The sequence below is a fragment of the Macrotis lagotis genome, chromosome 1 (genome assembly GCF_037893015.1).
Source record: "Macrotis lagotis isolate mMagLag1 chromosome 1, bilby.v1.9.chrom.fasta, whole genome shotgun sequence".
NCBI classification, from domain to species: domain Eukaryota; kingdom Metazoa; phylum Chordata; class Mammalia; order Peramelemorphia; family Peramelidae; genus Macrotis; species Macrotis lagotis.
In genome coordinates this window covers 451,017,604-451,031,261 of record NC_133658.1, presented here as the reverse complement: position 1 = coordinate 451,031,261, position 13,658 = coordinate 451,017,604, and the positions used below count along the sequence as shown (strand labels likewise).

General features: G+C 39.1%; 2 protein-coding genes across 3 annotated transcripts in view; one reads left to right on the top strand and one right to left on the bottom strand.

Moving 5' to 3' along the window:
- Nucleotides 1-6,773, top strand: part of BTBD6 (BTB domain containing 6) — a 53,047-nt gene extending 46,274 nt beyond the window's left edge. The window contains exon 5 of the mRNA XM_074213476.1: nucleotides 4,584-6,773. Coding sequence (XP_074069577.1) covers nucleotides 4,584-4,611 — 28 coding nt within the window. The 3' untranslated portion in view covers nucleotides 4,612-6,773. The remainder of the gene's footprint in view (nucleotides 1-4,583) is intronic.
- The window catches only part of BRF1 (BRF1 general transcription factor IIIB subunit), a 163,742-nt gene that overhangs the window by 143,573 nt on the left and 6,511 nt on the right, over nucleotides 1-13,658 (bottom strand). The window lies entirely within an intron of this gene.

The window sequence follows — 13,658 nt, the reverse complement described above, 5'->3', positions numbered from 1 at the left end:
GTGCAATAGACTAGGTGTAAAAGCAGGAGATGATTATAGTAAGCTGCTGTTTGATAAACCCAAAGAGTCTGGCCATTGGGATAAAAACTCCCTCTTTGATAAAAATTGCTGGGATAATTGGAAGTTAGTATGGAAGAAACTTAGCTTAGACCAACACCTCACACCCTTTACCAAGATAAGATACAAATGGTTACAGGACATAGACATAAAAAAACAATACTATAAGGAAATTAGAAGATCAAGGACTAGTCTACCTGTCAGATCTATGGAAAGGGGAACAGTTTATGACTAAGGAAGAGTTGGAGAACATCACCAAAAACCAATTAGATGATTTTGATTACATTAAATTAAAAAGTTTTTGCACAGATAAAACCAATGTAACCAAGATCAAAAGAAATGTAGTAAATTGGGAAACAATCTTTACAACTAATGATTCTGACAAAACTCATTTCTAAAATATACAGAGAACTGGGTCATATTTTTAAAACAAAAAGCCCTTCCCCAATTGACAAAATGGTCAAAAGATATGCAAAGGCAATTTACAGATGAGGAGATCAAAGTAATCTATAGCCATATGAAAAAATGCTCTAAATCATTAATTATTAGAGAAATGCAAATTAAAGCTTCTCTGAGGTACCACCTCACACCTCTCAGATTGGCCAGTATGACCAGGAAGGATAATGATCATTGTTGGAAGGGATGTGGGAAATCTGGGACACTATTACACTGTTGGCGGAGCTGTGAACTCATCCAACCCTTCTGGAGAGCTATTTGGAACTATGCCCAAAGGGCAACAAAAATGTGCATACCCTTTGACCCAGCAATACCACTACTGGGTCTATACCCTGAAGAGATGAGGAAAAAGGGTAAAAACATTACTTGTACAAAACTATTTATAGCAGCCCTGTTTGTGGTGGCAAAGAATTGGAAATCCAGTAAATGTCCTTCAATTGGGGAATGGCTTAGCAAACTGTGGTATATGTATGTCATGGAACACTACTGTTCTATTAGAAACCAGGAGGGATGGGATTTCAGGGAAACCTGGAGGGATTTGCATGAACTGATGCTGAGTGAGATGAGCAGAACCAGAAAAACACTGTACACCCTAACAGCAACATAGGAGTGATGTTCAACCTTGAAGGACTTGCTCATTCCATCAGTGCAACAATCGGGAACAATTTTGGGCTGTCTGCAAAGGAGAGTACCATCTGTATCCAGATAAGGAGTTGTGGAGTTTGAACAAAGTGCAAGGACTATTCCCTTTAATTTAGAAAAAAAAAAAACAGATAGCTTATTGTCTGATCTTGTTACCTCTTAGACTTCTCTTCTCTTTAAGGATATAATTTCTATCTCATCAAACCCAATTTGGATCAAGGTACAACATGGAAACAAAGTAAAGACTGACAGAGTGCTTTCCGTGGGGGTGGAGGGGGGAGGGAAGCAAGATTGGTGGGAAAATGTAAAACTCAAATAATAACTTTAATAAAAATAAATTTAAACTAAAAAAAGAAAAAGACATAAAATTTGGTACTTAAGAGATCATTTGTAACTTTGGGGATAGCAGTTTCAGTTGAAGGATAAGATCAGATTGAGAAAAGCTAGAAATGAGGAAAGGATGTCAAGGCACAGTCTCTCAAGGTATTTAATAACAAAAGGAAAGAGATATAGAAAATGATTGTGAGCAGCAAGACATATGAAATGATGATTTTTTTTAAGGATGGAAGAGATATGGATGCTTGTATCAGTAAAAGATTTAGCCAATTGAGGAAAAAAAGAATGATTAATGTTTATTATGAATACAAGATGGAAAAATCTGCTGCAGAAAGCAGGAGAAAATGGGATGGTTTATAGAAAGTAGAGGGAAATTTTCCTGTAGAAATCCTTTAAAAATAAAGTCAAGGCTCTTTTCCTGATCATGACTGGCAAACTGCCTTCGGTGGGGGATGGGGGGAGGGAAAATAAGATTAGGGGAAAAATTATAAAACTCAAAATAACTAAAATCTCTAAGTAACTAAAAAAAATAATAATAATAAAGTTGTTTGGAGGGAAATGTATGTATTTTAACTCTACCCACCAGACTGCCAAACTTTTGCAAAGCACTTTGGGACACCATGACAATTCAGCAAAGAGATATTATTGTTATTACTATTATTATCATCCTCATTTAATAAAAGATACTGAGGGTCATAAGTGAATTAACTTGCCCATGATCATATGAAAACCCAGTATTCTTTGACTCCAAATCCTGATATTTTCTCTATTCCTTTCAATGCAAGAGATTACTAAACATATACATGTTTAGCAAAAGGCTAGGCTGTGGAGATTAAAAAAAATGAAAAATTACACAACTGCTAGTCAATTTAATAATGAGTCTAATCTAGGAAAGAAAAGGGGCCCAATCCAGATGAATGAAATTTCATAGAGATAAATGTAAAATCCTATACTTGTATTCAAGTACAGGATGGGGGAGGCATGACTATGAAAAAGATGCGGGTTTTAATGGACTATAAACTCAATACAAATCAACAGTATAATGTGGCAACCAAAAAAACCCCACATCAATTCAATTACAGTGAAGTATATTCATAAATAAAAAGCTTATTTGTAAAACTAGTCTAATACAAAGTCCTTTCCTTATCTCCCACTTTGAAGGCAAGGCAGAGAAAAAGAAAAAGTTCCTTTCTTATATGAAGAGAAGTATTCAACAGCTTATTATTAATGATGTTGATGATCAATCATGATGAAAGAATTTTACATTGCACATTAAGGTTTGCAAAAAACTTTACAAATGACAAATGTTATCCTATTTGTCCTTCACATCAATCCAGAGAGTTAATAATTAATAAATAATATAAGAATGAAAATTATGAGAACTAGCATTTATATAGCACATATTATGTTCTAGGAACTATGCTATACACTTGACAAACATTTATTTACTTTTCTACTCAGAACCTGGGAGTAAGCACTCTTGTTCTCCCCACTTAACAGCTGAGGAGACCAAGGAAAACAGCATTAAGTTACTTGCCCAATACCACATAGTTAAGTAAAGTATAAGGTAAGATGCAAACACAGATTTTCCTAGATAACTAGGTGACCCAATAGATAAAGCATTAGGCCTGGAATCTGGAAAGCCTGAATTCTAGTCAAGCCTCAGATATTTAATAATTGTGATCCTCTACAAGTCACTTAATCTCTTTTTGCCTCAGTTTCCTCAACTACATAATGGGGATAAGAATAACACACCCACCCACCCCTGGTTTTTTATGAGGATTAAATGAGATAATATTTGTAAAATGCTTTGTAAAATTCCTGGAAATTAATAAGTAATGCTTACTCGTTTCCTTCCTGATTCCAAGTCTAAGCCTAAATTACTTACCTATTCACCAAGCCACTAAGCTTAACAGAAAGTGCCTGTTGTTGCACTTGGAGGGCATGGGGAAAATGCAATTTTGAATATCTCTCCAAGTCAGAAATTACTTGGAATTAGGTTAATCTTAAATTGAATAAAATTATTTCTGGAAGACAGGTAACTAAATGCAAATGACAGCAGTTTTTTTTTTTTCAACAACAGGCTGCAAGACAAGAATTATAGTGAGCAAAATATGAGTGGTAAGAACACCACTGTAATCTCCCCTGGCCAGACCAAAAGGAGTAGTTCTGGGCACATTTTTAAAGAAGACAATGACAAATCTAATTGCATATTTTAGGACAAAGACCAGAATGATGAAGGGGGCTCAAGATTCTGCCATGCTAAGATCTACTGAATTAAACTGGGAATGATTAGCCCAGAGAAAAGAAGACTAAGGACAGAATAGTTAATTTCACTGAATTTGAAACAGTCATGTGGAAGAGAGATTAAACTTGTTAGCCTAATCTATTAAATCGATTTTCTATTAGAAGAGAGGTAAAACATAAAAGAAGAATTTAACTCATAAAATTCTTCAAAAACAAACTGTTTCAGGAAAAATAACTTCCTGGAAGAAATAAACTTCTGATCTCAGTTTTAAACTGAAAGAATTTCAATAAGCAAAAATGCAAGGGAAATTCATTTTAGTTCTAGAAAATATACAATCTTAGGATAGTGGGAGAAGAAAGGATCAGGATAAATTGTCCAGTTTGGATAAACTGTAGAATGTCAGAAGAATAGCATAAAATAAGTTTGAAAAGGTGGGTTGCAAGTTAACTGAGGAGGTCCTCAAATTAAGGAACCAAGATTTTATTTAAGAGATAAGGGGCGGCTAGTTGGCGCAGTGAATAGAGCACTGGCCTTGGAGTCAGGATTACCTGGGTTCAAATCCGACCTCAGTAATGATTACCTAGCCATGTGGCCTTGGGCAAGATAACAGAAAATCAATGAATTTTTCTAGGAAGGAGAGACAGTCAATCAGCAAGTCAGTCTATAAGCATTTGCTAAGCTCCTATTTTGTGCCAGTCACTGTTCTAAGTGCTAGGAATCAAAGAAAAGCAAAAACAATCCCCTGGGGGGGGGGGGGGGCGAGCCAAGATGGCGACAAGAGCAGATCTTCTTGAGCGCTCTCTCATAAAACTTCGAAACTAAGGACTCTAACTAAATTTTCCAGAGACAGAACCCACAGAGGGACCCAGTGAGGCAGCTCTCCTACTCAAGGTAACCTGGAAAAGAGCAGAAAGGCTCTGCTCCCCGGGGTTTGGAGGGGTGGCCCGCCAGAGCGAAAGAACTTCAGCCTCCCAGAGGCAGCCCCAGGATGCTGGGAGCCTCAGCTCACAGCAGTAGGGGAGTCTCCTGAGCTGCCCTCCAGGGAGCACCAGGCACAAAGTGGGGGAACAGCGGGGGACCTCTGCCAGAGTGAGCACATGAAGTCCAGCCCTCAGGGAACACAGCAAGCAATGAGCAGAAGCCTGGCAAAGGCAGTCCGGATCCAGGAAAAAGAAGCAGGCAACAAGGTAAGCAGGAGCCCCCAGGGCATTAGCCCATTGAGCTGAGGGAGGGGAGTGAAGAGAGAGAGACTGCCTAGCTCTGTCCTCTGCCCCTGGAACAGGACTCTGGGGTTCTGACCACATTCAGATCCTGATTGCAGTCTAGGCCCCCCATAGAACAGCAGGGCCCCCCCACCTCAGCCCCATGGCAGAGAGGGGCACATATGGCCAATTCACTGACCAGGAGGGAGGACAGAGCCTCACACACTGAGACTCTTGTGAGAGTGTGCCCAAAGCTCAGGAAGCACCCCAAAAACAGGCTAAGGCTGGGAAAATGAGCAAGAGAAACAAGAGGAACACCATTGAGAAATACTTTGCCTGTGAGCCCAAGAAGGATCAAAACACTCAGTCTGAAGATGAGGAAGCACAAGCTCATGCATCTAAAGACTCCAAGAAAAACAGAAATTGGGCTCAGGCTATGACAGAGCTCAAAAAAAGACTTTGAAAATCAAATGAGGGAGTTAGAAGAAAAACTGGGAAAAGAAATGTGAGAGATGCAGGAAAAACATGAAAATGAAGTCAGCAGCTTAGTCAAGGAAATCAAAAAAAAAATGGTGAAGAAAATAGCATGCTAAAAACCAGCTTAGGTCAAATGGATAAAACAGTTCAAAAAGTTACTGAGGAGAAGAATGCTATAAAAAGGAGAATTGGCCAGATGGAAAAAGAGATAAGAAAGCTCTCTGAGGAAAACAAATTCTTCAGACAAATAATGGAACTCAAGGAGATTGCTGAATTTATGAGAAATCAGGACTCAATATTTCAAAACCAAAAGAATGAAAAATTAGAAGAAAATGTGAAACATCTCAAAAAAAATAGATGGAAAACAGATTTAGCAACGATAATTTAGAAATTAATGGAATACCTGAAAATCAAGATCAGGAAAAAAGCCTTGACATCATTTTCAAAGAATTACTACAGGAAAATTGCCCTGATATCCTAGAAGCAGAGGGAAAAATAGAAATGGAGAGAATCCACCGATCCCCCTGAGAAAGAGATCGCAAAAAACCAACCCCTAGGAATATTACAGCCAAGTTCCAGAACTCCCAAGTCAAAGAGAAAATATTACAAGCAGCCAGAAGGACATAATTCAAATACCATAGCGCTGCAATCAGGATCTCACAGGACTTAGCAGTCAACTACATTAAAAGCTTGTAGGGGGGCAGCTAGGTGGTGCAGTGGATAAAGCACCGGCCCTGGATTCAGGAGTACCTGGGTTCAAATCCGGTCACAGACACTTAATAATTACCTAGCTGTGTGGACTTGGGCAAGCCGCTTTAACCCCATTTGCCTTGCAAAAAAAAACAAAAAACAAAAAAACCTAAAAAAAAAAAAAGCTCATAGGGCTAGGAATATAATATACCGGAAGGCAAAAGAGCTTACTTAGCATGCAACCAAGAATCAACTACCCAGCAAAACTGAATGTCCTTTTCCAGGGAAATAGATGAACTTTCAATGAACCAGGGGAATTTCAAATGTTCCTGTTGGAATGACCAGAGCTGAACAGAAGGTTTGATCTTCAAATACAGGACTCAGGTGAAGCATAGAGATTGGAGGAGAAGGGGAAACTATGAGGGACTTGATGATGAACTGCATGTATTCCTGCATAGAAAAATGACACTGATAATACTTATATGAACTTTCTCAATTATCAGAGCAGGTAGAAGGAGCTTTTATAGATGAAGCACAGGAGAAAGCTGAATTTGAAGATAAAACATGGTGTAAAAATGGAGTCAATAGAAAAAAGGGAAATGTAATGGGAGAAAGAAAAAGGAGAGGAGGAATAGGCCAAGATATTTCACATAGTAAGATTTTTCTTTATTACAATGAGGTATTACAATGATATGGGAGGGGGGAAGGCAAGGGGGAATGAGGGAATCTTCGCTCTCATCAGAGGTGGTTAGGAGAGGAAACAGCATATATACTCAATGGGGTATAGGCATCTGGAGTAAGAAGGAGAGAGAGCAGGGGACGGGGGAAGGGGGGATGTGAGTGACGGAGGAGAGGATGGACCATGGGGGGAGGGTGGTCAGATATAACACATTTTCTTTTTTACTTCTTGCAAGGGGCTGGGATTGGATGGCCTGTCCAGGACCATAGGGCCAGGTGGATGCTGGGCCTAAGGGGTGATATGGGGGCTCAGGGCCTCTTGGCCCCAGAGCCAGGGCTCTGTCTGCTGCACTACTCAGCTACCCTACGGTAGAGTCAGAGTGAAAGGAGAGAGAAAATATACTACACGGTAGTGGAGAAATACAAAAGGAGGGAGTTGCGATCCAGCAATGGCAACAGTGGAAAAATATGGAAGTAACTTCTGTGATGGACTTATCATAAAGAATGTGATCCACCCAAGACAGAGTTGGTGGTGCTAGAAACACAGACTGAAGCACATTTTTTCATTATTATTATTATTATTTGGGCGGGGGGTGCAGGGCAAATGGGGCTGGGTAGCCCGCCTGGGGCCACATAGCAGAGTGATAGTTGGGTGTCTGAGGCCAGATTCAGACCCAGGTGCTCCTGGCTCAAGGGCCAGTGCTCTGCCTGCCACCCAGCCACCCCTACTATTATTGCTATTTTATTTTATTTTAGGTCTTTTTTTGGTTTATGCAGGGCAGTGGGGTTGGGGTGCCTTGCATGTCACACAGCTGGGTGATTGTTGGGTGTATGGGGCCACATATGGGCTTGGGTGCTCCTGGCTCCAGGGCTGGTGCTCCGTCCACTGCCCCACCTGGCCATACCTACAATTATTACTATTAATTTATTTTAATTTTAATTTTTTCCTCTCCCCTTTATCGCTCAAGTGAGTCTACATTGTTTACTCTTAAAAAAGAATATTTTATGAGTATGTATGTATGCACCAAATGAGAATAAATATTAAATTACAAAAAAAAAAAATTGAAGAATTGCTCCACTTTGGGTCAATCCCTCTATACTACTCCACCAATCCTCCTATGGGCAGCCACCCTGAAGCAGTGATGGAGGAAGAAAGGGAACCCTTGCAGCTATGCCATAGGAAGAGATGAGTGAATCCTTGTAAGTACTGGTTGCTCTTAAATAAGGACAGTTCACAATTTGCCAGTCCAGTAACTCCTGCTCCTACAATAATGCAAATGAAAAGGATGCTAAAGGAAATAGACCTCAAAGTAACTGTAATGAGAAAACTTGGTTTCAGAGAATATTCTGTACAATAAAATGTGACTCCATTCATCAGAGAGAGAGAGAGAGAGGTGGAGAACCATAGGCATGTAAGGTGGTGCTTTTTACCAGCTGGGCTCCAAATGGTTTTGCTTAATTGGAGGGGTTTATTGGGAGTATAGGATTAGGTGATATATCTGGAAATGTCTGCAATATATATTTTAAAGCATCAATAAAATCTGTTTTTAAAAAAATAAAATAAAAAAATAACCCAATCCCCTGCCCTCAGGAAAGTAATAATCTAAGCAGAAAGAAAATATGCAAATAATTATGTACAGGATAAATAGTAATAATAATATGATCTCCACACATAATAAGGAAGAAATAACAGAGTCAGGACACTAGACTTAAGACTCATTGAGAAAGGTTTCCTAAAAGTGGTAGGATTTTTTAAAATTAATTTTTAAAAAATATTTTACTTATTTTTCTAACTCCATGCAATGGTAGTTTTCAACAATCATTTTTTTTGCAAAGTTTTGAATTTTGCATTTTTCTCCCCCTCTCCCTCCCTTCCTTCCCCCTGAAAGAAAGCAATCTAATGTAAGCTATACTGTATAATCATGTTATATACACAGATCCATAGTAATCATTTAAGACAACTTTTTAAAATTAAAGTAGTAAGCTTTGGTTTGCATTTAAACTCCACAGTTCCTTCTCTGGATATGGATGGTATTTTCCAACACAAGTCTTTCAGAATTATATTTGATTATGGTGCAGCTGAAATGACTAAGACCACCAAATTTGATCATCACCCAATGTTGCTGTTAGTATGTATAATATTAGAAGGTGGAATTTTAAATGGTTCTTAAAGGAAACCAGCGAAATCAGAAGGTAGAAGGAGGAAGAATATTCCAGGGATGGTGGTCAGTGAAGGAAAATACCTGAAACCAAGAGATCAAGTATCTCATTCTGGAAACAGCAAGAAGGTGTGTGTCAGTGGATTAAAGAGTATAGTGGTAGAGAATAAGGTGTAAGAAACTGATAAGGTAGGGACACCAAGGCCATGAAGATTTTTGAATGATACTCTAGGACACTGCCCTTCCCTTGAGGAAAGGTTGTCAGGAGCCAGGCTGGGCATTTTCTATTGGGCCAAGAGTGGAGGAATGATGCTTTCCACTCAATAAGGAATATTCTCACATCTAGTCAGACCCTTCACATTCCAATGACTCTGAAACCTGTAGATCATCTTACATACACCAACCCATATCTCCAATCACTCAATTCCTCATTCCCCTCTACCCCTCTCCAAACCATCATTCCCTCCATTGTGCCCTCTGAAATTTCTGTTCCATAGGAATCAAACTTCCCTTCATCTATTCCTCTCCCATTTAATAGCTATTACTGAAACATGGTATTCCACTGATGACACAACCTTCCTGGACACACTTTCCATTTCTGATAGCACCTTCATTCACTCTCCTAGGCTCATTGGTAGAGGTTGGGGAGCTGGAATGTCCTTACTCCCACTGCCACTTCCAAGTTCTGCCATTTCCTTAATCATTCATCAAATTCTCTTCCTTTAAGGTTCATGCTATTCAAATCTACCATGCTCAAGATTAAAGTAAAGGGAGTCAAGGGAAGTGGGTGCATGATTTTTTGTTCACAGATAATTTTGCAATTAATGAAACCTCTAAAGGTGAGACACAACAATATGAATAAATTTTCTATTTTTTTATACTAATTTTGGCCTAATAATTAACACCAAGGTGCTCCACTGGCCAGCACAATCCATAAGTGGATCCATCCATCACAGCAAATGGAAAGATTTTGAATACTGTGATTTAGATTACTTACCTTGGAAGTATACTTCCTGAGGATGCATACATAGATGATGAAGTTGATGAGAGCAATGGCAGAGCTAGATCAGTGTTTGAAAGACTCCAAAGCAAAGCGTGGGAGAAAAAGTAGGCTGCCTAACAAACTGTAGTTTACTTAAGCTTAGTTCACTGTTATATGCCTGTGAAACCTAGACAGTACTCCAGAGTCATGCCAGGAAACTGAATCACTTCCACCTGAATTGTCTTAGGAAGATTCTGAAGATCACCTGGCAGGATAAAAGTACTAGAACCTGAGGTCCTTTCTCAAACTAAACTGCCAAGCATTCAAATTCTAATATTGAGAATATAACTCCAATGGGCTGTCCAAATTGTAAAAATGTCAATCTTACACCTGCCTAATAGACAAGTGGAAAACTTACATAGGGCAAGCACTCACATGGTGATCAAAAAAATCAATATAAGGATACTCTCAAGATATCTCTAAAGATGTTTGTGCTTCATTCTCAAAAAGTTCCATGGCAATCACATGAATTGGATTTAAGTGAAGAGGTGCTAAGTCACCAGTATCACTTTCTTGTCCAGAGCCATCTTAGGTCCAATGGCCAGATACGAATCAGGACAACTGCAGATGGCCCTGGATTTGAGGCAATCAGGGTTAAGTAACTTGCCCAACGTCACACATCTATTAAGTGGCAAATATCTGAGGCTGGATTCCAAATCCCATCCTCCTGACTCTAAAACCAGAGCTCTTTCCTCTGCACCACCTAGCTGCCCCTCTGTCTAAAGAACTTTGGAACTGATTGAACAATAACAGACTCCCAACATGATGTACCCAAATCAAAGAAGGTGCTGTGCTCAAAAGAAACACAAGATGCACAGATTTAGAGAATCTACCCAAAATGTTTATGTGAACTATTTGTGTTTAATCTATTCCAAGATAAGATCCAAATGGATATTGGATTTAGACATAAAAAACAATACTATAAGCAAATTAGAAGATCAAGGACTAGTTTACCTGTCAGATCTAGGGAAAGGGGAGCAGTTTATGACTAAGGAAGAGATAGAGAACATCACTAAGAACTAGATGATTTTAATTATATTAAATGAAAAAGCTTTTGCACAGTTAAAACCACAGCAACCAAGATCAAAATAAATTTAGTAAACTGGGAAATAATCTTTACAACTAATGTTTCTGACAAAGGACTCATTTCTAAAATATACAGAGAACTGAGTCATACTTTAAAAAAAAAGTCATTCCCCAGTTGACAAATGGTCAAAGGATATGCAAAGGCAATTTACAGAGGAGGAGATCAAAACAATCCATAGTCATATGAAAAATTGTTCTAAATCATTACTTAGAGAAATGCAAATTTAAAGCTTCTCTGAGGTACCACCACACACCTCTCAGACTGGCCAAATACGACCAGAAAGGATAATGATCATTGTTGGAAGTTATGGGAAATCTGGGACACTATTACAACTGTTGGTGGAGCTGTGACCTCATCCAACCTTTCTAAAGAGAAATTTGGAACTATGCCAAAGGGCAAGAAAATTATGCATACCCTTTGATCCAGCAATACCACTACTGGGTCTATACCCTGAAAAGATGACAAAAAAGGGTAAAAACATCACTTGTACAAAAATATTCATAGCAGCCCTGTTTGTGGTGGCAAAGAATTGGAAATTAGGTAAATGTCCTTCAACTGGGGAATGGCTTAACAAACTGTGGTATAGGTATGTCATGGAACAGTTGTTCTATTAGAAACCAGGAGGGATGGGAATTCAGGGAAGCCTGGAGGGATTTGCTTGAACTGATGCTGAGTGAGATGAGCAGAACCAGGAAAACACTGTACACCCTAACAGCAACATGGGGGTGATGATTAACCCTGATGGACTTGCTCATTCCATCAGTGCAACAATCAGGGATAATTTTGGGCTGTCTGCAATGGAGAATACCATCTGTATCCAGATAAAGAACTGTGGAGTTTGAACAAAGTTCAAGGACTATTCCCTTTAATTTAGAAAAAAAAACCCTGATAACTTATTGTCTGATCTTGTTATCTCTTATACTTTATGTTTCTTCTTTAAGGATATGATTTCTCTCTCTCGTCACACTCAATTTGGATCAATGTACAACATGAACACAATGTAAAGATTGACACATTGATTTCTGTAGGGGGTGGGGGAGGGAAGTAAGATTGGGGGAAAATTTATAAAACTCAAAATCTTTAATAAAAAAAGAATTCTGAAATCCTCTTGGCTAAACAATTTACTGACTTTTTTGTCTCTCCCTCTGTCTTCTCTATGTAAACCTATTCTTCATCTTCACCATGATCTCCAATCCCTTTGACCCTTCAAATCTCTCCCAGGTCATCTCCCCTGTACTAGACATTTTCTCCTCTTCTCCCTATCTTGATCCCTTGGTGAGTTAATTCAGTTCCATATAGTTAGTCTTTCTTGAATCCATAGCCCCGTTATCATATCACCTATTACACTCAGCCAAGTCTCAGCCTTGAATTACTCCCATCATTTGTTGCCTCTGTGCCTACAAATATGCGAGTGAATGAAAGTTGAGAAAATTACACAAGAGAAAATTACACAAGCCTTCTGTCTAGATTCGTCACACATTTATGTCTCACAACCTCAACTAGCCCTCACTGTTTCTAGGCAATACTACCATAACTCCCTTATCAACTCTCCCACTCTCCCCAGCAGCAATTCCAAACCTTCTCATCTATCCTAAAATTTCCCATGACTTTCATTCCCTGTGCCTCCTCGGCTGAGAACTTTGCCTCATAGTTTAGAAAAAAATCATTCACCATATATTCCTTCTTTTCCCCTCTTCTATTTCTCTTAGCATCACTCAGATACTTTCTGCCACTTTCTCCACCTTCACCCATTTGACCATTATTCCTAATCAAGATTTAACTCCTTTACTTGCTCAAGTGATCCCATTCCATCCTGTCTCCTTCAACAAACTGTCTCTCTCTCCTGACTTATAAGTTCTACTTCTTACAAGCATGCCCATATCTGTCCTATCTTGAAAAAAATGTTCATTTGATACTTCCATCCCTGCTAACTACTGTTCTATTTCTCGTAGTCAAAGTCTATCTACAATACATCCTTCCACTTTTTCTCCTTCTGTTCTCTTCTTAATCCCCTACAATCTGGCTTTCAATTGCTCTCTACATAGAGACCAAGATCTCTTAGTTGGCAAATTCAATAACGTTTCCCCAGTCTTCACTCTTACTGACTTTTCTGCTACCTTGGATGCTGCTGATCTCTCCTTGATTCTCTCTCCTGGTTTTCCTTCTATCTAACCACACCTTCTCAGCACAGTGCATTTAATAAATATTGACCGATTGGTCCTGGGAGCTACTGGAGTTTATTCCTTACTCATCGACATGATCAGACCCTTCAATTTATGAAAATCACCTTGGTGAACTGTTGAACATCAGAATAAACTGAAGAGTTTGAGAAAGGAGAGAGACTTGTGGCATGCTGAGTAGGCTCAGGTGTGAGATGAAGGCCTACAGCAAGGTGTTGCATCAGAAGAGAGGAGGTATAATTGAGAGTTTTTGCAAAGGGGAAATCAACAGGCCTTGGCAACAAGCAAATTTTAGAAGCAGAAGATACTGAAAAGTAGAGGATGACACTAGGTTGCAAGCTGAAGGTTTGAGAGGCTGGTGGTGTCCTCAACAGCAATATGGAAGACTGGAAGGAAAGAGGATT